The sequence below is a fragment of the Ictalurus furcatus genome, chromosome 23 (assembly GCF_023375685.1).
Source record: "Ictalurus furcatus strain D&B chromosome 23, Billie_1.0, whole genome shotgun sequence".
Lineage (NCBI taxonomy): Eukaryota > Metazoa > Chordata > Actinopteri > Siluriformes > Ictaluridae > Ictalurus > Ictalurus furcatus.
The window spans coordinates 5,436,210-5,463,801 of NC_071277.1; the positions used below are offsets into that span (position 1 = coordinate 5,436,210).

The 27,592-nt window shown below is 39.5% G+C and overlaps 2 protein-coding genes across 10 annotated transcripts; one reads left to right on the forward strand and one right to left on the reverse strand.

Moving 5' to 3' along the window:
- Positions 1–201: 201 nt before the first annotated feature.
- On the reverse strand, positions 202–14,197 carry ccdc191 (coiled-coil domain containing 191). Of its 4 annotated transcripts, XM_053611479.1 has the most exons (17): positions 13,948–14,197; positions 13,733–13,812; positions 13,265–13,303; positions 13,018–13,153; positions 11,513–11,638; positions 11,024–11,426; positions 9,918–10,053; positions 7,965–8,155; positions 7,549–7,798; positions 6,478–6,860; positions 6,167–6,264; positions 3,878–3,960; positions 3,698–3,799; positions 1,800–1,943; positions 1,024–1,176; positions 679–833; positions 202–568 (listed from the first exon to the last, which is right to left on the reverse strand). In XM_053611479.1, exons 2-17 carry the CDS (start codon positions 13,808–13,810, stop codon positions 397–399), a joined length of 2,649 nt encoding a protein of 882 aa, XP_053467454.1. In that variant the 5' UTR covers positions 13,811–13,812; positions 13,948–14,197; the 3' UTR covers positions 202–396. The 4 variants fall into 4 exon arrangements, with proteins under 4 accessions (XP_053467454.1, XP_053467453.1, XP_053467455.1 ...); XM_053611478.1 differs by having other exon boundaries at positions 13,733–14,197; XM_053611480.1 differs by having other exon boundaries at positions 428–568; positions 1,024–1,172; positions 13,733–14,197.
- On the forward strand, positions 1,605–27,592 carry qtrt2 (queuine tRNA-ribosyltransferase accessory subunit 2). 6 transcript variants are annotated; one of them, XM_053611487.1, is made up of 9 exons: positions 1,605–1,654; positions 15,726–15,976; positions 16,072–16,127; positions 18,979–19,055; positions 19,242–19,451; positions 20,804–21,003; positions 22,412–22,581; positions 25,544–25,649; positions 26,433–27,592. In XM_053611487.1, exons 2-9 carry the CDS (start codon positions 15,777–15,779, stop codon positions 26,653–26,655), a joined length of 1,242 nt encoding a protein of 413 aa, XP_053467462.1. In that variant the 5' UTR covers positions 1,605–1,654; positions 15,726–15,776; the 3' UTR covers positions 26,656–27,592. The 6 variants fall into 6 exon arrangements, with proteins under 6 accessions (XP_053467462.1, XP_053467461.1, XP_053467460.1 ...); XM_053611486.1 differs by lacking the exon at positions 1,605–1,654 and adding an exon at positions 14,372–14,435; XM_053611485.1 differs by lacking the exon at positions 1,605–1,654 and adding an exon at positions 14,993–15,613.

A 27,592-nucleotide genomic window follows, 5' to 3' on the forward strand; every position in this document is an offset into this window, starting at 1 on the left:
ATAACGGCCGCAGATGTTGTCTGAGGACGCTTTGTGCGTGTCTTGTGTTTTGTTTTGTTCTTTATATTCCTCAAATGAACACCAGTCTTTAATATACGTATTAACCAAATAATCAAGTTGCAGTGTTTTTAAGAAATCAGGTCAGAATGAATATGTGGAATTTCATCTCATTTTTAAGCCTTGTTAAAAACACACACAAGCAAAAAATAAAAACAAAAAACGACTTCACGGAATAACACAGGTCTCGTCTGTTTTAATCAAGCAGTGTTCTGCTTTCTGATCTGTGTCCCATGATGCATCAGTGACAAGCTGCTCAGATTGATTGTGACACACAAATTGGGGGGGAAATAAGTTTTCGAAAAGATTGTTTTTGGGCACGGTGGTGTTTTGTCTTTGTCAGATGTGTGACGGCGGCTTCCACATGGTGTCCAGCGGTGAGGATCGGAAATCCGGGATGATCTCGGCCACTTTACGTCGGAGCTGCTCTCTCCGCTCCTCTCGTGCTCTTTCCTCCTGCAGCGCCTCCGGAAGACGCCGCCAAGCAGAGAAACATCTGCTCACCACTCGCCTGAAACACGTACACACACACACGCGCGCACACACACGCGCACACACACACGAAGTCAGCCTGTGCACCTCACAAAAAGGCTTACGTTTTGCCAGGGTGAGTTTGCTGACCTGGCTCTGTACTCGTCAGCCTGCTGCTCTCGGTCCCAGGCCTCCAGTCTCTGGTGGATTGCGTGATCCAGCAGTGCCTTGAAGACCTTCCTCTGAGTCCGAGTCGTGTAGAAGTGCTCAGCTTGTACCTCCAGGTGAGACTGCAGGTGCTTAAACTGCAGTTGAGTAAACACAGGGGGATTTAATCAGCATAGATGCAATAATGGTCCAGATAACTTACACTGCTGAAATCTATTCTCTAAAATGTTTGCTTCATCTGAAAAGCTGAATGTCAAATTTTAAAAATAAATAACAACAGTTAACACCTTGCGAAATGGGCCAAAGTTACAAAAGTTACACATTTACCATTTTCCAGCTGTATAGAGCTCGCCGGAGCAGAATGCACTCGTATAGCTGGTCTGCTTGGCTCTTTTTTTTCGCCAGGGCCTCGCCTGTTGTGTGTAGCCAAAACATAAGGCAGCGTCTTTGTAGAACCTGTGTGTGATGCGCCACAGCTGTCTAGTGGAGAAAAATCAGACTTTAACATAATTACCATCATATCCCGATTCCCTCAGATGGCGTGGTTGGCAAAATCGCCAGCATTCCATATGCCGTGTGTGCACGGGAACGTCGGAGAACTGTCTCGCCCTCAGTGGGAGGGACGAACGGCTGTGTGCTTCGAAGTTCTCTGAAAGGATGAGGATGACAAGCCTTGAAGGTTTTCCGTGGCTAGATTTTGGAAGGACACGATGCTATGCTTCACACACAGCAAAAAAAGAATGCCAAGCCTGTCACACTAGTGTGTAATGAGTCTATGTATCAGTGGACATCCACGTTTTCAGACTGCACCGGCCATCTGGTTGGCTACCACCTCTTGCTGCTTTTGTGACTAAAAGGATTTGGAATATACTTCTCTCTCTCTCCTCCCTGTTTTCTCTTCCTGCCACAGCATCAACATCCTGTCTCTGCTCATCCATCTTGATGAACGTCTGAACAGGTATAAAAGCACTGGTATGACAAGGACTGAATGCAGAGCTATGTGAAAGGCAGCAGCTGGGCTTTGTGCAGACTTTGTGTGTTAGTGTGTGATATGTGAGGCTGTGAATGAGTGTCAACCCACTGAGGTGTGTGTGTGTGTTTACCTGAGCATTGGCATGGCTCTGCTCCACCAGCCGCCTCCATGGTGTTATTCCTCTGTGCAGCAGCAGGGATCGGTGGTAGTGCTCTCCTGCCTGCTTTAACAACTTTTGCTCCAGCTCTGTTCTCCTCTGCTTCTCCATCTCCCTCTACACACAAACACACACAAATGTTAAGCAGCTGAAGTTCAAAACAGGCCAGCTAATTAGTTTATCGTTTACAAAGCTTTATACTCTGATGTAAACCCTCAAAGACAAAACAGATTGACTATGTTTTTTGTTTATTATTTCACAAAGAAAAATTGATTATGGCGAGGTTTTCCATAAGGAGATGTTTACGGAAGGAGTCTCCAGTGTCGGAGCTTACGAACAACCAAAGTTAAAGCTGTAACTTTAAGATTTCCACCACAGCTGCTATAATGTAAGTGATAACAGGAACTAGTTTGTTCTGTAGACGTTCCACAATCATAAATGCATAAATCTATAACTTGTTAAAAAATTATATAGGGTTAGATGATGATTTGCTGCAGTATAAGAGGAATAAAACAGTTCGTGATGTGCTGTTACTGTTGCTGATGGTTTTTCCTACACCAGCATGCTCTGTTGTGTTTTCACTTACTTACTTAGTCCCGGTGTTTTATTAGTATATACTGTGAGTACATACACTCCTGACCACAAATTCTTTCCCTGGAAAATGTAGTTCTATCTCTCAAAAGATAAATTATACAGACGTTTACAGATGTTCTTTTCTTAGTACAGGGAAACATTTTCTTGATAATCGTTCCATGCAGTTGTGATGCTACTGATGCGGTGAATTCATTTTTGTCTTTGCCGTTGCATTCGCCATTTTGATGCTGTATGTTGGATTAAGTCAAATAATAAAGCCGATTAAAAGGTATTATTACAGTGTGGTTAATTATTGGCTGTCAGTAGGAATAAGTACAATAAATGCAAATGTATTACACATGATAAAGTACTGCTGCTGCAGTATGAATGAATTCTATTGTATGCAAGTGAACTGAGTGCAACTTCCCTAGCTCATTTTTTTTTAATTTATGACCTTGTTTTGTATGCATGTAATGATCTGAGAAGAGAAGTTTTGTAAAAGAGAAGCTGCCTATAGCTGTAGCATTGCTGTGATGATGTGGATTTGTAAATAATCAGTCCACACAGGATTGTTGCGGCCAAGAATGTTTGATTTTGCCGTGGCTTTTTTCTAAATTTGCGATGCTATTTCTTTGGGGTTTTTTTTTTGAAAACCACTTGAATTGCAGAAATCGTAACTGCACTAAGTTGTTTTGCATGGTTTATCGCAGTAATGAGTAAATGAGACTTTTTCGCTGTAATCGTGTTCGACACACGTGACTTGAAGAGGGCTTTGGCTGAGTGCGTGTCGTGATGATGTCACATGACGCGTCTTGGCCCAAATCTGCGCAAAGTCTGCGGTCATTTTGAAAAATTAACAAAAAATGAACAAAAAAATGGCAATGATGAGTCCCAATGTTGGAAGCGGTGTATATGGTTAGGGAAGGAGCAGATTTTTAGAGTTGATTCTGTCACACAGACCTGGCAACCCTGGTGACATGTTGCTTTTCTTAAGGTTGATTCTTTTCTTCCCCATTAATTATCAATGAATCCCTACACAGGTGCCAAATAAATGAAGAGATCTGTCTTACAAACTACACAATTCAACCCGTAGAAGAGCTTCAGTATGTTAAGTCTATATTGCCTGCATTGTTTTTATAGGCCATGAGACTCTACATGCCCCAGGTGTATAAAACTACAGCTGCTGACTGTGAAATGCATGTTTATGTAGCTTTTAATTGAAAGCTTTCATCATAAAAATGTGCTATAAAAGAACCAATATGTCCTTGTCTAAGACAAGAACACACACACACACACACCTCCTTCTTCTGTCTCCTCTCCTCCCTCCTCCTTTCTGCCTCTACACGTTTCTCTTCCTCCTCCTGCCTCAGTCTCTTCTCCTCCTCCGCCTTCATCTGAGCCTGACAAAAAAAGCATTGATGGATTTGTTAATTCAACAAATTTATCTAATTTCCTCTAATGAACCTCCCAGTGCTCACCAGCTTCTCTTCCTCCCGCCTCCTCTTCATCTCCTCCACCTCCCTCCTGCGCTCCACACGCTGCCGAGCTCGCTCCTCCATGGCTGAGAAAGAATAAGGAAGAGAAATCATGAATGAATGAAAAGGTCAAGACAAAGGTCAGGTATGGGATTATCAAGCAACGTCTCAGTTCAACGTCTCTCTGTATCGTGTGTCTCCACCTTTACTGCACAACCAGCATTAGCATTCGTTTATCTGGAAAAAGCTTTTATATAGCTAAGAGGTTGTTCTTGTTCTCCGTCTCTAGTACCATTTTTCCCCATCATGATGCTGGTGCTTGTTTAGGGAAGCAGCACACCTTTTAAGAGTCAGCTCACGTTTCTACCAGTTTGACAGCAGATGTGTCTCTTAATACACAGCCAAAAAATAACAACTGCTGAGGGCTTTTACAAATAGTTCTGGTTTGAGAATACACTTTACCATTCCTTAGACATAGACAAGAAGACAGCTGTACAGCTTTATCAAAACAGCTTAATCCTGGTCCAGGTCACAATGCCTCAAGAAACGCTGGAAGAGCTGTGTGTGTGTGTGTGTGTGTGTGTGTGTGTATATATATATATATATATATATAATTTCACACCACCTACAATGGATATAAAAAGTCTACACACGCCTGTTAAATGGCTTCTTTTTTTAAGTAAAAGAATGACGCTAAGATAAATCGTTAGATCTTTTCTCACCTTTAATGTGCAACTGCAAAATATAGAAATAAAGTGAAAAACAAACTTTTATAGGGGAGAAAAAGAAGAAAAAAAGCTTACAATAACCTAATTAATAACTATCTTGACTTTTTCTTTCCACTCTTTCTTGCAAAAACATTCTAGATCCATCAAATTTTAAGAGCATCCTGTGCACAGCTCACTTCAGGTCAGCCCACAGATTTTTAGCTGGATTCAGGTCTGGGCTCTGGCTAGGTCATTCAAAAACATTGATCTTCTTTTGGTTAAACCATTCCTTTGTTGATTTGGATGTATGCTTTTCGTCATTGTCATGCTGAAATGTGAAATTCCTTTTCATCTTCAGCTTACTAGCAGACACCTGAAGGTTTTGCACTAAAATGGACTGATATTTGTAGCTATTCATGATTCACTCCACCTTGATAAAAGCCCCAGTTCTGGCTGAAGAAAAGCAGCCCTGAAGCATGATGCCTCCACCACCATGCTTCACCAAACATGCCTGTTCGAATTATGGAATTATTATACCTTTTGAAATTGATCTCATCAGACCATAACACATTTTGGCACATGGTTTGGGGTTATTTAGGTAGGCTTGGATGTTTTTTGTGAGAAAGGGCTTCCATCTAGCCACCATACCCCAAAGCCCAGACATTTGAGGAATACAAGAGATTGTTGTCACATGTAGAGAGTAATAAGTACTTGTCAGATATTCCTGCAGCTCCTTTAAATGTTGCCGTAGGTCTCTTGGCAGCCTCCCTGGTAAGATTTTGCCTTGTCCTTTTGTAAAATTTGGAGGGACGTCCTATTCTTGGTGATGTCACTGTGGCGCTGTATTTGCTGATGATGGCCTTCATGGTGTCCCATGTCCCATTCAATGTTTTGGAAATTCTTTTATTACCCTCTACTGATCGATTCCTTTCAACGTTCAAGTGAGATACCATGCATGCTTTGTAAGCTCTTTGTGGACCATGGCTTCAGCAGTCAGATGAAACCAAGAAGATGTGAAGAAAATCCTACAGAAACAACTGATCCTTATTTGGGTTTAATCCGAATAATTTCGCTGATGGCAGCTGATGGTTGTTACTTTTGAACATGAGACTGAATGTGATTGGTTCATTCTGAACACAGCCACATCCCCAGTTATAAAAGGGTGTACACACTTATGCAACAAGGTTATTGTAATTTTTTTTTATTTTTCCTTAAAATGTTTTTGCTTGTTTTTCACTTAATTTGTATACGTTGTAATTTCACATCGAGTTCTGACATGGTTTATCTTGGTTTAATTTTTTTCATCACAAAAACCTGCCATCGTAACAGGAATGTGTGTAGACTTTTTATATCCACTGTATATGGCCCTGTGTGACTAGACTTCCTCTCATATTCTCAGTCCTCCCACATGGAACTAAATTCAGCCTGCGAGACTTTGAAGTGTGACTTTTCTCATGGATTATTCTCCCTCAGAACAGCACGAAAGGATCTCAGAGCAGCTGTCAGCTCCAGTGGCAGAGGGTTGTGTGTGTGTGTGTGTGTGTGTGTGTGTGTGTGTGTGAGTGTGAGCGTATGTAAATCTGACCTCGTAGTGCAGGGTGAGGACTGGCCAGACGACTGTCATATTCTTTCGGGGCTGGACGTCTGGTGTTGCTTTCACCTGAGGATCCTTTTGATCCATGACTGTGAAGTATATAAATAACATATTTACAAAGCTTTCTTTCTGTGGATTTCTTTCCCTTTTACAAAAGGAATCAGCCATAATGAATTCAAAGGATTACAATGCCGTCCTTCTCCACTATGAATTTATTTGTTACGCAAAGCAGGCCTAGCTCGATCTTAATAAAAACAGTTGCTTTGGGATTTCTAGTGTGTGAAAGATGCTGGGGAAGGTACCTTGTCTTGATAACATTCTGAGATGCTGATGGTTTGAGCTGGACTGCTAGCTGTTCAGCTTTTTCTGCTTCCTGTTTGAGTTCCAGAAGGTTCTGTTTCTCCTGCAGCTCGGAGATAATATCCTGCTGTTCTTTAAGAAGGCGTTTCTGTTCGGCGATGGTCCTTTGCTGAGCCATGTGACGATGCTCAAACCGTCCACCGCGCGTCTCTGCGCTCTGACATCGGGGGGCGCCACTCGGTCTCCGCCCCTCGCGAGCCTCAGCTGAAGAGAGTGCGGCGTGACGACGAGTCACTTGCCAGGCCTGAGTGGGTGGGGCTGCTCTCCTGTCAGTCAAAGTGGGTGGAGGGGGAGCAGAGGTGGCTCTTTGTACTGGTACCTGGACCTGAAGTTGGTATGTTGATGATAGAGAAGTAGGAATTTTATAGAGATTATTATTTGAATGTCTCTGTGGGGGTTATAAATGATTACGCAGTCTCAGACGTCGTGCATCTTCTCTGCGAAGTTCCTTTTTTCCTAGTCTTTTCATTTTTTTAATTAACTCCATCCCTCATGCCTCATTGAATACAAAAAGCACAAAGAGCACAGGAGATAAAACTAACAAAGTCCGGAGGGACGAATTTTACTGCCTTTGAATATTCAGTAAGGAGAAGCCTTTTCTGTTGAGCAAAAAAAATAAGCAAGGTGTGAGATATGTTTTTAATTATCTATGAGTCCTTGCATAGAAATCAAACAAAGGAATGAACTTTGAGAAACTTCTAATGCTTAAATAATGTATAAAAGTCACGTTGTTTTATACATGCCTTACCATATATATATATATATATATATATATATATATATATATATGTATGTATGTATATATGTATGTATGTATAATATAGTGTAGATGGGTGACAAGTCAAAGGAAAAACCTGAATAAATTAAAGGAGAAAAATTGATGATTGCAGATGACGGGTTTATAACGGTCAAAGTAGAGAGGGATATTATAGTACCTGCACTGCATAAACTGCATTTATAAATCTTTTATAAATAAAGGAATTTCACTAAATTTATTTGTGCGTTTCACTCACCAGCTGAGCGGTGCTTTCTGATTGGTTCACGCTCTCTGGCTGAACTGTGATTGGTGGTTCGGTGCAGTTCTTTGTTGTTAGTTTCCCTGAAGCAGCTGCATCGATCAGGGTGGCCATTTTCTGCCTGGTTTCCTCCTGCTGGCTGAATAATTCCCTCCACTCCCTCTCCATTCTGCACCACAAACGCCAGTCACTCAGGCAACGCCTCAGGAGCCGTCTTCGATCACTCTCCTCTGCTAGCTGACCGCGTCTGCAGGGAGAGGAGACGCACCTCATACCAAAACCTCAGAACTAACTTGGAGCACAGTTAGAGTCCTGTGAGGTTTCTGAGTGCAACTTTCCAATACAGACTTCATCACTCAGCATATATATGTGTGTGTGTGTGTGTGTGTGTGTGTGTGTGTGTGTGTGCATACCTGTTTTCCAGTCTCAGTTCCTCCTCCGTCCTCTCAGCTTCTCTCTCTTTTCTCCTCACCCACACCAGCGCCCTCCACGCCCGCCACGCCCTCAGCTGCCTCCTCCAATCACAGAGTGCCGCTGCTTTACCCAGCCGCACCCTTTTCTCTAACACCACAGAGTACCAGGTAGAAAAGTGCTTCTGCATACACTGGAATATACACACATACCCACAAACAACTACTATTAACTATTGCCATACACGGGCAGCGATGAAAAGAGTATATTCATAAAAACTTTTAATCCACCATTTCTGCACATCTGGTTTGGTTCCTACGGTAACACTGAAAGCATTTGAACGCTGAGTAGAAGGCTACCAGCAATGAAATTTAGCTTTTATGTTCTAAATAATGTTATATTACTATAAATTCATCGCTGTTAAATCCTTGTATCTGATTGGTCAGAAAGTGTTAATTCCTTTTCAGGAACAGAAGCTGACAACAGTGCTGCAAATCGAAGGTTTCTATTAATGCACTCGTTCTTAAACGGCCGCTCATTTGTAGTGACTCGGATGGTGGACAAACAAACATGTGTGACTGTTGATATGGTAAAGTTTCTTATAAACTCTGTTTTTTTTTGGTCTTAATACCTTCAAGATAGAAAAAATGAGAAGCTGGTGAGGGAACGACTGGTTATAGCTGCTATATAATCAGTTCCTCTAGGAGTTCGCGATTTTCAGATCGCAGAAATGAACGCAAAATCAAGCAAATCCTGCAATATTCAGAGGAGCTCGCAGTTTTTCAAAATTACTGCAGATTTCGGCCAAGACGCCTCGTGTGCCCTCATCAAAAGGCGCATTCAGCCAAAGCCCTCTTCGATTCTAAACATGAGTACAGCTAAAAGGGCTCGGTTTCTGAAAAACATCACTGCGAAAGACCGTGCAAAACAATTTCGTGCAACTGCGATTTGGCAGTGTCACAAAATCCACGTAATGGAGGTTAGGATGGATGCAAATGCAGATAGGAGTTTATTTAGAGAGAGACAGGCAGACAAATCCAAAACATGAGACAATAGCGAGGTCAAGAAACAGGCAAAGGGTCAGGCAAACAGGCATAAACTGGGCAAGGCTAGAATCGAGAATGAGAAACAAGAAGCAAGATCAACAAACATGAAACAAAACGAGGAACAGGGCACAAACGCTTGGTACGGTGATAACACTCAATACTTCGCAAAGTCATTGTGTTCAAACAGTCTCCTTATACTGTGGTTGTGAGTGCTGTGAATTTGATGCAGGTGTGAGTGATTAGAATGAATGTGAGTGTTTTGGGAATTGCAGTCCAGGGCCGCCATGTTTGTCGGCTGCAGTGCAAGATGGGAAATGTAGTCACTGGTTTGCTGTGATATGACTGGCAGATTCAAGTAGTTTTCCACAAAAACAAAACTCTGAAGCAAAATAAAGCATTTTTGGCCACAACAATCACAAAAAACACCGCAAAATCCTGCATGGACTGTATAACGTAAGAAATAACAGGAACTGGTTTCATGGACATTTCCCAACTTTAAACGGAACTATAAATGGATAAAATGTACATATTGGTTTTTAATAAAGAAAACATTGCAATTGTTGGCAAAGTGCTGTCATTTAAGAGGAATAAAACACTTCAACAGTGTTATGTTGATGTTACTATTACCACTCCGAAGTTGATTATCTTCCTATAACAACATGTCCTGTAGTTTTATATAATGTCCAGTCACATATGTGACTATTATATGTGACTGGACGTGCAATCAAATCGAATTTTATTATTCAAATTGAGTTTTATGTTCAGAAATATAGATTTGAATTTAATTAGGAAGGGTTTTTTTTTTTTTGCAACTCAGTCTGCAGAAAATCAAATCATGTATGAATTTACGCTGTCTATTGTAATAACCATAATTACAATGAAGCAATTAAAACGCAGACATTTCGTTACCTGCAGGTTGAGAATGTGGACCTTGGCCTCCACTTCTTGCTCTCTGTGGCACAGCTGCCTCTGTGTGACAAAGTCAGGTTTTGGCGTAATAGTGTTCTTGACGCTTGTGTTCTGTTTTTCCAGCCTCTCTCGTTCCCTGTTCAACAGACATGTGGGCAAAGCGTGATTGTCTTTATTAGCTGCTCTAGGCCTGTCAGGGTTATAGCTAATGATTGCTTGTCACACAAATAATTGCAGTTAACAATTTTAAAGGTCTTATGTAATATAAGCATAACAACAATGTAATAATACTCATACGCACGTTCACAGAAAGTGAATTTCTGTCTGACTTTTAAAAAAGATTGTACACAACTGCAATAGGAAGACAGCACAAATACCGTAATAATGCAAAAATATAATAATTTTACAGAAATGTGCTCATTCCGGAACGTTATCGTTTCTATACGGTACAGATAATCCACAGGGACTTGTATGGCGGACTGTTAAAAACCGTACGTAATCATTGATATGCTGAGGTTTTCTGTGAGGTTAATATTTTTGGAAGGAGTCTCCAATTTCAGTGCTTTCTAACAGAGGAAAAACTATACTTTAAAATGTTCAGGACGTAGGACTTTATGCTTTATGGTTTCTCTGTAACATGAAAAGCTGTGTTTAAAATTTTTTAAATTTTTTGTAACTTTAAGAGAGCGGAAAAAGAGAGGCTGGGGTAGATTGTTTATAGCTGGTATAATGAAACTAGTAACAGGAGCAAAAATTGTTTTATGGATGCTCCCCATCATTCAACGTATGATGTGTCATTCTGAAATAAATAAAAAATTCAAATTAATCTTTGGCAAACTGCTGTGGTATGAGAGGAATAAAACACTGGAACACATTGTTATAGGAAAACAATTAACTTCAGGGCGATAACAGTAACGCTGTTGATTATTTTCCTACAACAGCACAACCCCGTTTTTTTTATTCCTTACCTAAGCAATGTACTATAGCAAACACAATTTAAATAAATCAATAATCTACATTAATGTACTAAATCTTGTCATCTACATCATCAGCTCAAATAATTAGGTGATTATGTAATAACTGTAACAGCCCTACTGATTATGAACCTCTTTCGTGCCAGCTGCTCCATTCTCTTCTTCTCTTGCATCTCTCGGCGCAGGCGCACCACTTCCTGCTGCAAAAGCTCCTCCTGTCTCTGAGCTTCCTGTTTCCTCCTCCTCTGCTCCTTGCACTCCAGCCGCTTAGCCTCCTCCAGCGCCTCCCTCTGAGCCTCCTGCTCCCTGCGCTGCCTCTCCCACTCTGCATCCCTCTGTGCACGCCGCTCCTTCACCTGCTTGTGTCGTATCTCCATAGTGACGTTTGGGTCAGGGCCTCTCTTCTTCTCATCGTCCACGTCCAGCCGGAGCCCCTGTACCGTCTTACGGTCCATCACGTCTATCTCCATCAAGTCCTGGAGAAAGTGGCGCACCTCAAAGCTCTCATCTTCAGCAGCAAGTTGGGAATACATATCTAAAGAAAAAAAAACAGATGAGAGAAAATACTCAAATGTGATCTGTTAATATTAATTTAAAAAACTTTATCATTCAAATCTGTACCATTAAAGTTTGTGTAGTTCAATTTTGCAGGTTCCTCTTCAGTCTGCTCTTCCTCTTCGTCTTCCTCGTCCATTTCGAGCTCTAGGCGCAGCTTCTTGTTCATCCAGTCGCTAAGAATAGTCTGGGCTGTGGGACCCAAAACACAAGAGTCCAAATAAACCAGTCGAAATTAAGCACTTAATAAAGATGTTTTGTAGCTAGTCATACACCATACATCCAGCTGCGTCAGGGTGATCAGGACTTATTTTGTAATAATAACCATCTGGATGTACATTATCCTGCTTTTCACATGGATTCTTGCTAAAGGAATCATTAATCTGTCACGCAACATTTATTTGGAACGATTTCATAACAGGTTATAAGCTTTCACTAATAAATATCCAGTAGACCTACACAGCCACATATTAGAGTATTTAACATGTATGTGATATCGTAAACTACAATTAAATTAAGTTATAAATTATATATCAATAATTTAGATTGGAAAAAAAAACAACAACCCTGAAACTTAAACCATTGCCTACAACATGAACAGGAATCAAATAAAAGACAGACATGAATTAATTTCATCACTTCATTCGTTCATCTTCAGGTAGCACTTTATACTACTCAGTGTCATGCTGGAATCGGAGTCTGTTCCAGAAACACCAGGATGTGAGATGTGAATACACCCCAAATTTACCCAGTCCATCGCAGGGCTCCATGCACAAACTCATTCACACCTAGTGGCAATTTAGTGTAGCCAGTTCATCTAACGACATGTTTTTTTGGGGGGAGGAGGAAGGAAACCAGAGAACCTGGAGGAAACCCATGGGAAAACCACTCATACAGTAATCTCAGCTAAGGATCAAACCAGGGTGGTAGGCATACATACAAAATATACAGTATCTCACAAAAGTGAGTACATCCCTCACATTTTTGTAGATATTTGATTATATCGTTTCATGTGACAACACTGAAGAAATGACACTTTGCTACAATGTAAAGTAGTGAGTGTACAGCTTGTGTAACAGTGTAAATTTGCTCCATGCCCAAGAGGGTTAAGGCAGTGCTGGAAAATAATGGTGGCCACACAAAATATTGACACTTAGGGCCCAATTTGGACATTTTCACTTAGGGGTGTACTCACTTTTGTTGCCAGCGGTTTAGACATTAATGGCTGTCTGTTGAGTTATTTTGAGGGGACAGCAAATTTACACTGTTACACAAGCTGTACACTCACTACTTTACATTGTAGCAAAGTGTCATTTCTTCAGTGTTGTCACATGATATAATCAAATATTTACAAAAATGTGAAGGGTGTACTGACTTTTGTGAGATACTGTATACAAACATTTTTATTTGACCTTAGTATTCTGGAGAGAAAATAACCCACATCATTTTGCTATTATAAATAAGACTAAGATTTAATGTTTGAAATGTTTGTTGGAAGAAAAACAAACTTTCCATATAACACAAATGACTAAACCTAAAACAACGACTAAGATTAGTGGGTGCATGTGTACCTTCGCTGTATGCGTCATCATGGTCCTGGAGCTGATCCATGCTTTGCAGGGCTACAGTGCGGCTCAGTTTACCAGTGCGTGGTTTCTGTGTTGAAAACACTTCAGATACGGCGAACTCAGATGCCATCTCGACCTTCTGCGAAAAGTGGAAATGAGCAGATCTGTCATTCTGTGAATATATATATACATATATATGTATATGTATATGTATATATATTTTTTAACACTTGAAAACTGTCACACTGACCTTGATCCACGTGTTTATATCCCCATCAGTCAGATGCACCTACGAATATAGTTTGGGATTATAAATACACTGCTTTGTAGTCACATCTAGAAACGAATGTGGTGAACCTGGGTGGTGTTTATCTTCTCTGATATGAGAAATCCCATATCTTTTTTTTCTTGTGTAACATCTCTGTCTGGTAATGGATCTGTATAATATCTGAGAGACATGATACAGTATGAACCCCACCAGATGCCTCTAAACATCACTTTTTACAGGATTAAGCTGGATGGAACATCTATCTGGATGAACACATCCGGCTGGATTTTACTCCACAGGAAGTTGGAACAGGATCAGATGGGGGAAAGTGAATAAGTCAGATGTGGCGTTTGTATTACAGGCTGATTAGGAGAATGTCAGAAGCACTTCTACAGACACTGAGAATACGAGGTTCAAAACGTTTATATGTGATGCAGACTAAAAACTTACCTTGGTGTTTGTTTGGGTTCCAGGTTTTGAAAATCTTTTCCATCGAAACATATCAGGCCGATGTGATGGATGTGCCATTTCTAAGTTATATAGTTCAGATGATATACAAATAGACTGAATTTTTACTTAATACAGAGAGTAAAAGTAAACGTTATACTTAAACGAAATAAAAATGTCGCGTAAAACATTAGGCCGGGTGGATTAAGTTTTCATACTTTTTTTTTATTCAGTCCTAAATAGATTTAACAACCTCTTTACAGCGCCTAATCCATCCAACAGCGTGAGTCGTTTCGTGCCCGAGTGAATCATGGGAAATGTAGTAAAAATAAATAAATTGTGCTTTGTTTGCACATGGAGATGCTCTTGCATAACACTACAACTCCCACTAATCCTGACCTGACAAATAGCGTTTTCGTAACCATGGCAACGGTTTTCCTGCTCTTTTTTCACCAGAGTTTTTTAAAAACATCACTTATATTCCTTTATTATCCTTTTAGTTTAAACTATGTGAGGTTTTCTTTCTATATCTTGTTTTGTATATACGTATATACATATATATAAACATATATCTTAAATTAGCGGACCATGAAGAGGGCGACGGAGCATATTTATGATGGCGTAACAAATGTGCGACACCATATCCGGGTTTGCTCATAACTCTGCGACTTGTAGTACTTGTGTTCACGTGCCTTGCACAATTCCGGTAAGCAGGGGTTGTTCACATGATCCTGTTTATAATAATTTCAATAAATATATGCGAATTGTTTTAATGTACTTTAGGAGCACTCGTAGCCGTCGTAGTGTTCATGCATCTCCTTGTTAGCATTAGCTAGTTATCTGTAGTTAACGTGGTACCGGTACCTTTTTTTCATAAATATATTGATATAGCATCACATATTTGGATTGAGGAATAAAATTAGAATGTAAAAACATTTCAACTTAACCAGCTAACACTTATTTCTCTCTGGATTATAAAACAAGTCAACCAGCAAGAACAAACCACTTAACCACAACATTTATTAAACTAATAAAGCTTGAGAAATTTAGGAGAAATTAGCTGTATTCAATTGAAATATAATAGCATTGTAATGAAATAAAATGGCATGAAGGATGCAAATAAAGCTCTTATTATATTGTTTGAAAATATCTACTTATGAAGAGCAAAGAGCTTCATTTGTGTATTTTATTTATTTATTTATTTTTTAACATTTTAGTAATTTTTTTAATTAAAAATACAATCCAAATGATTCAGTTTTGTGCATTAGGGATATACAGATTCAGACTTCAATCCCAGGTTCATAATCTAGTCTAAGAGTATCAGGATATTAATCTAATTAATCCAGTGGTGAAGCGTGTCTTGCATTCGTTTATTGTTCTCGTTATCATGCTGGAATAAGCAACTTCAGCAGGTCAAAAAAAAAGCAAAGCAGTGAGGTAACCAGATGCAATGCTACTCCTGTATTACTATCAAACAATTTCTTTTCTAAAAGCCATTTTCCTTCATGAGTTTTGCGTTTATTATTATTCAAATATTTAGATACTATATTACCAACTCCTTGTTTGTGCTATAAAATTGGAATTTTTGAATGGTTTATGTATTAAAGTTGTGTATTACATTTACATTTATTCATATAGCAGATGCTTTTATCCAATGTGACTTACAAATGAGAAAAATACAAGCAAAGCGATATATCAAGCAGAGAACAATACAAGTAGTGGTACCATACAAGATCCATTAATTGAGTTCCAGAAGAAGCAAAGTGCACAGAGTAGAGGTGTAAGTGCAATTTTTTTTATTTTTTTTATGAGTTGGTTAGGTGTTCACGGATGAGGTGGGACTGTTTTTTGAAGATGGTGAGAGATTCTGCGGTCTGGATTGAGGTTGGAAGTTCATTCCACCATTGAGGAACAGTTAGTGTGAAGGTTCTGGAAAGGGACCTTGTGCCACACTAACTGTATTAACTGTTGTCATTCTGCTTGACATTTCCTGCAGCTGCTCATTGATGCACTTACTTAGTTAACCACTCTCGACTGCACTGGGGCCATGAAGCTGGAGTTGTCGAAGGTGGTGCGAGGTTGCCGTCTGGGGCTTTTGACCAGCATCGGTCAAACCTCGCAGCACTCCCTGGAAGTTCCAGGCTGTCTCCTGTACACCCGCTGTGCCACTGTGCCCCATTTGACCCAGGACACACTTCACACACTCCATAACCTGCCTGCAGTTACTCAGGTCACACTGGAGAGCCTGTGAGTATCTGCTGTTCTTCTTGCTGCACGTGTCTGCACCTCAGATCTTTATCCCTTTTGAAATGTGCTTAGTGCTAAGATGCTTTCTCATTCAGCGCAGAGCACCAGGAAGTCCTGGAGGAGTTTAAACATGGTGTAAGAAAGTTTGCAGGTTAGTAATGTTCTCTAATATCACACTGATGTTTCGCTGTTGTAAATATGACCTCTATTTAAAAATTTATATGGCGGTCCGGGAAAACCTTTCCGACTGTGGCTGAATTTCTGAGCCACAAATATCAAATTGGCCAAAATCTGGGCTTTCTGCCTATAACACCTTGACTTTGAGAAACCATCAGTATATTTCACCGACATGATGTGGAAAGCATTTTAATCTCGTCCACATCACTTTTCAAAACAATGTTATGCCCATGGTGTCAATATTATAACTATTATTCAAAAGAACGTATTAACTTTCTGTCAAATGTGCCTTGTATTTCTGAGAGTACAAAACCCATGAGGCCAAAGGCTTTCAGACTTTCTAGTGACGGCCAGTGAGCCCTGACACACCCGCTGCACAGACATGAGAAATGGAATTAAAGTAGCAGCAAGTCACCTGTGTGGGGAATTAAATGGAATAATAAATGACGTTTTCCCGAATACTGTTCAACACCTTTCACTTTATTTCTGCATCATCAGTTGTCTTGGGGTCTACTCAGAGAGATTTAGCCTTCATTCGGATATACCTCACATACACATCGGGAGCCAAACAGTTTGGATTCGTCATGCAAGAATACACTGGCGTGATCGCAATCACATTCATCTCATCACCCGCACAACTGGATTCATTTTCCTCTGTGAATTCATCTGAAGGAGAACTTGCATTAATAATAAAACACCTCTTGTGCATTCACGTTTTGGTTGTAATACAGCTCTGTCTTTTGGGATAACAGTCAGCACACTGGCAGATCTATAAAATTGTAAGGGGATCTCCTGTACACAGCGCTTTTCAAGTAATTGTACAAGTTTTTGATTGGATTAAGATCTGGGTTCTGAGTGGGCCATTTCAAATCGTTCTTGTTCATCATCATCATCATCTTCTAAAGCCATCTTCTGTGCTTTGTTGACTTGGGTTTGTGCTTTGGGTCATTATCCTGCTGGAACGTGAGATTTTTTCTTTATCTTCAGCTTTCTAACAGAGGCCTGCAGGTTTGTACCAAAATAGACTGGTATTCAGAACTATCCATGATTCCGTCCATGTTGACTAGAGCACCAGTTCCCGCTGAAAAGAAGCATCCTCACTGCATGATGCTGCCACCACCATGCTTCACTGTGGGTATGGTGTTCTTTGGGTTATAAGCCATCTTGTTTTTGCACCAAGCATATCTTTTAGAGTTATGCCCAAAAAGTTCTACCTTGGTTTCATCAGACCATTTTACCACATGGTTTGGGATGATTTAGGAGGGCATGGATGTTTTTTTTTTGTGAGAAAGGACTTCCATCTAGTCACCCTACCCCACAGCACAGACAGGTGTAGAATATGAGTGTTGTCCAGTACTTGGTAGATATTCCTGCATCTCCTTTAATGTTGCCGTAGATCTCTAGGCAGCCTCCCTCATCTATTTTCATCTTGTATTTTTGTCAGTTTTAGAGGGACGTCCTGTTCTTGGTGATGTCGTTTTTCTCCGTTTGCTGACGATGGCCTTCAGTGTTTCATGGTACAACTGATATTATGGAAATTCATTGTGTCCCACTCTCCTGATCATGGAGCGTCCATGGCTTCAGCAGTTTGATGAAAACACGAAGGTGTCTAGAAAATCCTCCAGAAACAGCGGATCTTTTTTGAGGTTAATCATATTCAATTCATCGATGGCTCCGCTTACTAGTTGTAACCTCACCCCAGTGTCTATGCTGCAACGAGGTCTCTCCGAGTCGACATGACGAGTGAAAAGACCCTGGAGAAATGAGCTATTTGTTCCTCAGACGTGTTTAAAGGAAAAGCATGGTTCCTTTTACGGCACTTTTCAGAAAACCGGTTTACCTCTTGGTTTTGTACCATTAATTAACAAATGAGCTGCCTTCTTGGATTTGAAACTGCACCAGGTTATAAATGACTGATTTCAAAGATGACGACTGCTTGTATTGAGATAGAAAGTGTCTTCCATTTATTGAGTAGGCGATCAGGAAGCTAATGAATAATAATGAACACTGGGGTTTGCTTTATGAATGTTAATGATTACTGGGTGGTTTCAGAGAAAATTGTAAGTTGATGAGGCAGAAAAGGCACTTTTAGTAAACAACACTTTTTTTTTTTTTTTTTTTTTTTTTTTGCAAAAGTCTTAGGCACTCTATTTTTTTTTTTTTAAAATACTAGCGTTGTTAGAGTTTTATTTTATGACTTCTACATTATCGAGTCAGTACGAAAACATTTTAGATTTCCAAACATTAGTTTTCCAGCACAAAATGAAATGTTCCAGAAAAATGTTTGTATGTCAGTAAAGAACGCAGCATATTAAGTAGTAATGGACACTATTCAGACAAAAACATAATGAAGGCTGCTGGATTTTGCTGCGAAAATAAGAAGCGTGTGCGACAGTCAAAGTCTGCAGAAGAACCGTGGCTGGTTCTGCACAATGCTCAATAAAACTTGCAGCTAATTTCCTTGTAAAACTGCATTAATTCTCCCTGAGACTACTTTTCGATCATTTATTTATTTATTTATTTATTTATTTATTGCCCGTCACACCAAGTATTGTCTTTGTTTCATTTATTACTGTTTACTGCTCTTTATAGTATTTTCTTAAATGGAGAAACATTTAATTTCATTATTTTTGAAGGCATCTTTGCTCTACAGCACTTCTTTACATGTGCCTTAGACGTTTGCACAGTGCTGTAGTTGCCAGCCTCCGCTCTCTAATTAATTGAAAGCCAGAAAAGACTGCACCCCATTCAGCTGAACTACATGGAAGATAAGCTGGCATCAGACTGAAGATTCTAATTCTCGATATGATTCTTTATTTAATCAGGTCTACACGACACGCTGCTCTTCTGCACCCTCCATGACCCTGCCACGACCCATCCCGCTGGCCACGTCACCAACAAGGTCACTGCGCGTGCCATTAAAGTGGAACTCGGTCACCTCAGTTTTGATTAGTTTGAGTTATAACGATGGGAAACTTTTATGTTCCATTCAATTTCACTGCCATGCCATTCGTTTATGGTTGTGTGTGTGTGTGTGTGTGTGTGTGTGTGTGTGTGTGTGTGTGTGTGTATGTGTGTGGTTTTGCAGACAGTGTCCGTGTGGGGCAGCGGAGGAAGAATAGAGCTGTCAGCGGCCAAGTTTATGGCCATGCAGGCAGCCATCCGGCCAGACTGCTATGAGAGCATGGCAGATGGAGAGACATGGCAGGCGAACACATCGCGGAAGAGGGTGCGTAAAGCAGTTGAGCGCACTCTTTCGCACCTGGACGAGTGTCTCGAATTGCACCACAAAACACAGGTACAGTACACGACGTCAGCGCAGTTCGGTAATCCACAGACGTTTTAAAGACTCATTTTTCTCTCACACTCGTGCACAGCAGCAAATTGCCTCTCTCTGATAATAACTGAGCAAATTAATGCGAGCATGGTGATTTTATTTATTTATTTATTTATTTATTGAGCAACATTTTTGTTTCTTGCAGCACAATGTTAATGAGTTTAAATTGGTTTAGTTAACACAGCCAGAATTAGTTGCGTAACTCTGGGCTCTTTATTGCTCCGGGCAGCATTATTGCACTGCATTTGTTGCATCATTTCCTGCTGATCAAGGCAGCATTTCCTTTGTTAATTATATAATCTTGTGCCGATTTTAACTGAAAAAAATCCATCCTTTGTCTTGAATGTTGCAGTCCCTGTCATAAAAATACAAATTTTAAAAGCCATTGCAAGCTGGATTTGACACGTGGCCTTACTAAAGGGTTAGTAAATATCAAGCATACAAAACCTCTCATCGATTTGAAGGCAGGTTTGAGTTCACTTATTCTTAAAGACATTTTGCCGCCTAATTTTGAATTGCCGTTAGATAACATTTTTAGGTGAGGTTATGGTGCTTTTTAAAAATAAAATGTACAATCATCAACATTAAAGGAGTTCTCATGCATTTTTATTATTGTTATTATTATTATTATTATTATTATTATTATTATTATTATTTTTCCCCCCTCCACTTCAGTAATGTATGTGTGATGTACCTTTATTGAGAAGGGTACGGAAATCCTGTTTACGTCCTTATTTACTCCCTTACTCCCTAAACTCACTTATCTTGGAAGTCTTGGGGAAGTTGTTGCTAAACATATAAACATTTTAAAATTCCCAGCTGTGTAGCAGAAATGGAAACGCTAACGTTTACACTTGAACAATAACACGAGAGAGAAAGTCTTACCAAAGATGTTCTTATGGAATTTCGTTTAACTCTCCAACTTAAATTCTAGCGACCGATTATTTTTGAGAAGGTTCCGTAGTATCTCGGCCCCATCCGAAAAAGTCGTTTTCTTTCTTTACAGATAAGATACAGATTTGGGGTTTAATTCATCCATATTGATGCCTTTGACCGAAGAATTAAAGAACGTGTTCTGCAAAAATACACATTTTTATAGAATCGAACACCTTCCCTTAGACTACCTATACACGTCACAATTGGTAAATAAAGATGACTATGTTGAAAGTAGGCTGTTGTATTCCTTTAAATCCATAAGGATTTTGCCAAATACAAGTCAAACGATTAAGCAATATACACACTGATTGATTGATTGAACTTCAATTGATTCATCGTTGACAACAATGGCTTTTTATGCATTGCTTTTCCAATAGGAACTGAAAGGGTCTGCGATATTCGGCGTGGTGGAGGGAGGTGACATCTTGGAGGAGAGGCTGAGGTCAGCACGCGAGACAGCCAAACGGCCTGTGGCTGGATTCGTCCTGGATGGCTTCCAGTCCACCTCCATGGAGCAGGAGTTCAGGGAGCAACTGATCACAGCAGTGACTGCAGAGCTGCCTCAGGAAAAACCGAGGTATAACCCAGCCTAAAGCCTCGCTCTGGTGTCACGTGGTTTATGTGTGTGCGTTCCTCTCAGTGGGAAAGCGAGTGCTTGTTATGCTCTGTGCTTCTCATCTCCCAACACTGATTACATACCCTCAGACTCTCTGCAGCCACTTCACATCTCCTCACTCCACATGCCTCAATAGCCAACAGCTTCTGTAGGAGTGATTAAGAAGGAGTATTAAAGTTTTAGGAACTTGTGTGTTCACATGTGTGTTCACATGGTTTTAATGATGGAATGCAGGAATCAGTCATAAGCCAAAAGGCTGTGCAGGGAGTTGGAATGATGGATGCTTTTGAAGCTTTTTGAAATATCTAGTACCAAAGCTGGGTGATGATTAGATTCTTTACTGATACCAAAACACGGTTTATTGTATCTGCGTATTCATTGTAAGAGCAGAAACGATTGAGGTGAGGAAAGCAAAGCAGCAAAAACATAATGCTGTTCTTAGAAATGAACTGAAATCAGTTAGATTGACATTTTATTGTCTCATCTGCTGATGTTTAATATATTTACACTACTTACTGTCACACACATTATTATTATTATTATTATTAAGGTGTTTTGCTAAATGATTTATTACATTTAAATCTCTCCCATCAAAAATGAAATGCTTCATCGTAGGATCAAGGTGATCAGTCACAAGAGCTTTGTGTTGAATTATATTTATTTATTTATGTTTGCGGTCAAGCAGAAAAAGTGACTGAGAGCCAAACCTATGTATTTGATGATACTGTTCTTGTTGACAGTCTGATGGCAGCCTTCACCTGAAGAGGAGGTGCCACTAATATGACATTTATACATCAGCATCACGGTTACTGTGTGCTTCCGACCCTTACTGATATCTTTTTCACAATTCTAAACACAGATGTCACTTTTAATCACTGTTCCTGTTGAAACACGAGCAAGTCGAACAGTTTTTGCTTTGAAGCTCCTGCCTTCCACTCCTCAGTAATGAGCCCTCTTTCATAGTCACTTGGATCTTTTTCTTTTTCTCTTGCCATCTTGATCCAGGCCTTATATTGGCCACAGAGCATGGTAAGAAAATATCAAAACATCATCAAAAGTCCAGTTGACTGAACTCTAGATGTTTCAGAAAGCTGCAGGGTCTTGTTAGCCAGACTTTTTCATTAAGCTGCGTGATGCACACTGAAGTACACGAAAACAGGAAAAGGCAAAATTGCAGCTTGTATTGATAACTTTGATTTCCCTCGGCTGAATGTGGAGTTGAGTTTTATTTATTTTATTTGACTTTGCTCAATCTTGTAGGAAATTCAGGACTCCGGGCCTTTAACTACTGTAAACTTAAACGTTAAAAAGACTGTCTCAACGTTCACGGTCACTTTGTTCTGAAGTATTTGTTCTGGGTGTGTGTCAGGTTATTGAGAGGCGTGGGGCGTCCAGATGAGGTCATAGCTTGTGTGGAAGCTGGAGTGGACCTGTTTGAGGGCTTCTTCCCCTTTCAGGTGACCGAGAGAGGCTGCGCCCTGTGCTTCAACTACACCGTTACACCTGACCCAGAGACTGCAGGTACATCTCCCCCTACAGGTGGGCCACTGTCTGCACTCCCCAGTCCACACTCTCAATCCTAGACCATGTTCTTTTTTATTTTTATTTTAAACTGAGATGTCAAGTAAATTAGATGAGTAATGGCAAGAGAAATGGTGCAGATTTCTCTCTCGCGCTCTCTCTCTCATTGTATTCTTTCCAATGGTGGCAAGTAATAGTGCTCTAATGTCTAGCTGCTATCGTGAGAAATAGGATTCATCAGAGTTATTTTTTTCCCATTTCTGTGTGAAAGCCACTAGACAGCTAACTATACTCTGAGCAGTGATATTGAGGTGAAATCCAATAAAAATATTGGAGAAAAAGATGGGTAGATCTGGGGTTTTCTTGTGTCTTTTTTAAGATAAAATTTAATTTTCCCTGTTACTAGCATGTTCTTTTTATCATGCAACTGTCATGGATCTTTTATGGCAATGTTCTTGATTGATTGGTAGATCCTGCCTTAAATTATTCAAATAACACATTTGTGTAATCATCACATTCGCTACTTTCTTTCATCCACCCAAAATGCATGAGCGCATCACACTCATCAGTTTATTTGTACAGATCACATCGTGATTGTATTTAGTATATGTCCTCATCCCCACTAAACCTAATTCCTGGTTCCATCAATGGCTGGAGTTAGGGAGATAAGGTCTTCCCAAAGCAGGCTTGGAGTAATAATAACAGCCAGATTAACGGATAAATGAGAAACGGACAGCTGATTAACTTGCTATCCATGTATCTCTGCTACTTCAAGGCTGAACAATCAGAGAGGTTAATGAGTTAAATCTGACTTTAATAGACAAATGTTCTGCCTTCTCACCCGCCGGGATATAAACTATTCACCTACTTGATTAACTCTGCCGGCTTTATCTGAGACTATTGTCAGTTTGAATTTATATATTAAAAATACTGACTCATCTATCCATGTGTGGAATTCATATTCATTAATGTTCACAATTTTCACTACTAAAGCTAGCCAGCTAGCTAATATGACAGCGTTTTTTTTTTTTTTTCAAGTAATAAGTCATATATTTTTATTATTACTCCTAACATTTGCTACTTGGCTAATATGAGCAAACCTGACAGGATTTATGAGCCATATTAATTAATTTTTATAATGTTCACAGCTGATTCCAGACAGTTAGCTAACCTATGCTAACTTGACAGCATTTCTGAGAAGATTTTTAGTTGTAGTCATTTTTATAATATTTACTTCTAACATTAGCTAGATATCATTGGTTGATATATAGTAACCTGATAGAGTTTTTCTTTTTTTTTCTTTTTTTTGAGGATTTCTAAGAAATTTTTGTAAATGGTTTCTTCTGCTTAATGCAAATCTTCACTGCTAATTCTAGCCAGCTAGCTAACATACGCTAACAAGGCAGGATTTCTGAGAAAATTTCTGAGATCATAGCCATACATTTTTGAAACCCTTATTTCTATTATTAGATTTCTGTTATTGGCTAATATGATCTAACCTGACAGGATTCCTGAGAGGATTTTAAAGTTGTAATTACATCTAACATTAGCTAGTTAGCTAATAAGAGCTAACATGACATGATGTCTCAGAAGATTAACAAATTGTAGTCATACATTTTTATAAAACTCTAATGTCAACTAGGTGGCTAATAAGAACTAAGATGACATGATTTCTGAGAGGTTTTTAAAGCCATATATTTGTCAATGTTTATAATATTCACTTTTTTATGCAAGCCAGCTAACCTAATCTTATTACATGGCAGGATTTCTGACAGGATCTTGTCAATGTCATAATTTTTGTAACCTTTACTTCTACAATTAGCTAATTGGATACTATGAGCTAACTGGACAGGATTTCTGTGTGGATTTCTAAGTCCTAGTGATAAATGTGACATGATCTTTGTTGCTAGGAATTCCAGCAAATACTGGGGATAATGAGGATGCCATGGTTTATTGTAATGTGGTCAGATTGCTAATTATTTATTAAACAGTCCTGTTTTGATGTTTAATAATTTGGCTTGTGAGAATTGAGTACCGTGTAACTAATGTTTTATGCATCTGTGAGTTAAAGCCACGACCACTAATCTTGAGAAGGGCTGAACAGTTCACTTATTTATATGCAAATGTGTGAGGATCTGCTTGTGTAGCTCAGTAAAATAAAATAATGAAGTTGTAGCTGAGCTGTAGTGCCTGATGTCAGTCTGCCTCCTGAGCAGGACAGAAGTGCCAATTTATTCTGTAAGCCTTCTGACCACAAGTAGTTCATAACACAGATGTCTGTAAGGGGAAGGACATCTCACCCCCAGAAAAGCATAATTAGGCTCCATGATGTGTATAGAGGTGCTGTTATGCGGCATGAATCGATTACAAGTGATGAGAGTAATGAAAATCAGAGCGGTTGGCCGTTCAGCGCTGCCCCTGGGATTTCTTTAGATTTCCTCCGAGCACATTAGCATGCTCTACAGGAGGGTTAAACTCCAGGATGATCCTCGCTGGTGTACTACCATTTTAGGCTGCAAGACACGTTTCCATCTGAACTTAGAACTAAACTTTCTTCCTCACTTCTCAATCCCTTGTGTTTTATGCCTCAGTTCTGTAATTGTCTTACCATTCGCCTGGTCTGTATGTTTTTACACTCATTTTTGGAGGTAATAAAGCAGGGATGCTGGAGTTAGGCCTTTACCTTTCCCGAGTGGTTTTGTCTCTCTGGTGGCATTAAATATTAAAGCCTATGACCAAATAGCAATTCTAGCTGCATGGTTTTTTTTATAGTTGAGTGCGTGTCTGTGCATCTGTCTGTCTGCCTGCCTGTCTTTGTGTGTGCGTGAGAGCGTGCGTGAGAGTGTGCGTGAGAGCGTGTTCATGCTAGGATTCTCAAAGATTCTAAGACACTAGTTTGGAGAAAAAAAAGGCTGGATAAGGCCTATATTGAATAAGGTTGAATTTATTTTAAATCTCTGTATGTCTGTGTGCGAGACAGTTTTGGAATCGAATGGAGAGGAGCCTGCTGTTGAAGTGCTGAAGGAAAATGGCGAAGACAGCCCTGAAAATATGAGCCGATTTGAGATGAACCTGAGGGACACAAGGTATATGAGGGATAATTGTCTTTTCAGTGTTCTCTCCTACTATCTTATTATGTCCACAAAGACCTCATTCTAGTAACAGTGACTCTCTCTAATCTGATCATCTTGATAAAAACGGTAGATGGGTGGAAGAATTATTTCCTCTCATTCAGACCAAGCTTACTGGTCACTGTGCTGTTTCCACGGCACGTCTTTCAATTGTTGAGTGAGATCAGATTAACGGGTAAATAAAGAGGCTTTTGCGACATCAGTGTTCCTGGAGCACTCAGGCCTGCAATACCATGTGAAGCACGTACACTAAAGGGACAAATTATTAAAGGAACGGTTGCATATAATATCAAATTTGCTCAATTTCCCTTTACCCCAGGGATAACTGATCAGCCAAGACATGTTTGGTGTTTGAGTTTGGTTTTATTAGCTAAGTAATGGAAGTCTGTCTCGTAGCCAAATACAATTTCTTGATAAACACACACCTAGTTTGTATTATTTACAACAAAATTGTCTAAAACAGCAGGAAGCGTCCCTACACACATGTAACTACAGTACATTATTATTTGCGTAATATCCAGGTTTCTGTTTTCGAGATGCAAGGTGTGCCATCCTGCCATCACTGTGCCATATGCTACCTTTTTATTAAATATTCTTCAACTCTCCAAGGGCTCATATAAAGACCCTGATTTAAACTAACAAAATACTGAGACCATGTAAAAAATGAGGGTGGGATTCATTAGGATCAATATGAACGTAGCTATTCCACCTTGAGAAATTCAATGCTGTGTTTTCCAGGTATCGGGATGATTTCCGTCCACTGGTGGATGGGTGTAGCTGTTACTGCTGTAAGAACCATAAAAGAGCTTACATCCATCATCTGCTGGTGACCAATGAGCTGCTGTCAGGGGTGTTACTGATGTTACACAACACAGCTCACTACCTGAGATTCTTCCATGCCCTGAGGGAAGCCGTGGCCAATGACAAGCTCCAGGACTTGAAGAGCAAAGTGTTACAGTGACCAGTGTGGACTAGAGAACATGGAATAAATGCAATCACAGAATGTTGAGGGGAGCAAGAAGTATAGTGTTAAAGTGCACAACATCAATTTGGGTGCCTTTTTTTTTTTTTTTTCTTCAGAAATCTGAAAAAGACCGCAATCCAGTTGAAAGTAGGAAGTCCACCATTTTAAACATCACTCCTGTTAACGTAGTAATATTTTCACACAAGCTGGATATGAAGAAATTTATTCATCAATCATTCTCAGTAGCATTTACACAAAATATGTTGTAGTGAAAATTGTGAAATTCCAGGTATTTCAAGAAATTCCAGTTATTTCAAAACAAGTTTGTATCCTATGAGAGCTCCTGAATTTGTGTACATTTATGTATGAGGAAACTCACTAATGTTGACCTTAATCGGTTTTAAATTGTATAAATGGCAATGAGTTACTGCAGCTTTATATATATATATATATATATATATATGCGCGCGCACGTTATGTTGTTAAGTTTAATTGCTTAGTTATTTCAATTTTATGAAGATTTGTCTTTGTTGTTTTCTATTCATGACAAAACAGTTCCATAAATAACGACAAATAAGCCTAGCCATTCAATTAGGACAAAAGTAATGGCACCCTATAACCAGAGGGTGCATTAGTGTGTGTTTGTGGTAGCTGACTCACTGCAGTGGCTGAGCTGCGTTATTGGAAGATCCTTAGGTAGGTAATTCTCACCATTTTGTTTTGTGGGCATGGCTAAATGTGAATCAGCTGTGCTGTGAACATGTCATTTATGGCTGAATTTTTAGTTAATAAACGTGTTTTACTATTTATTAATAATATTTGTATATTCATGAATCCTGGTATTCTAAATAAGGATTGGTAGATGTTTCTAAACAATTGTATTAATTTATTGGGCATAAACATTGAACAGTTTATTATTCTATAAAGAAGGTAG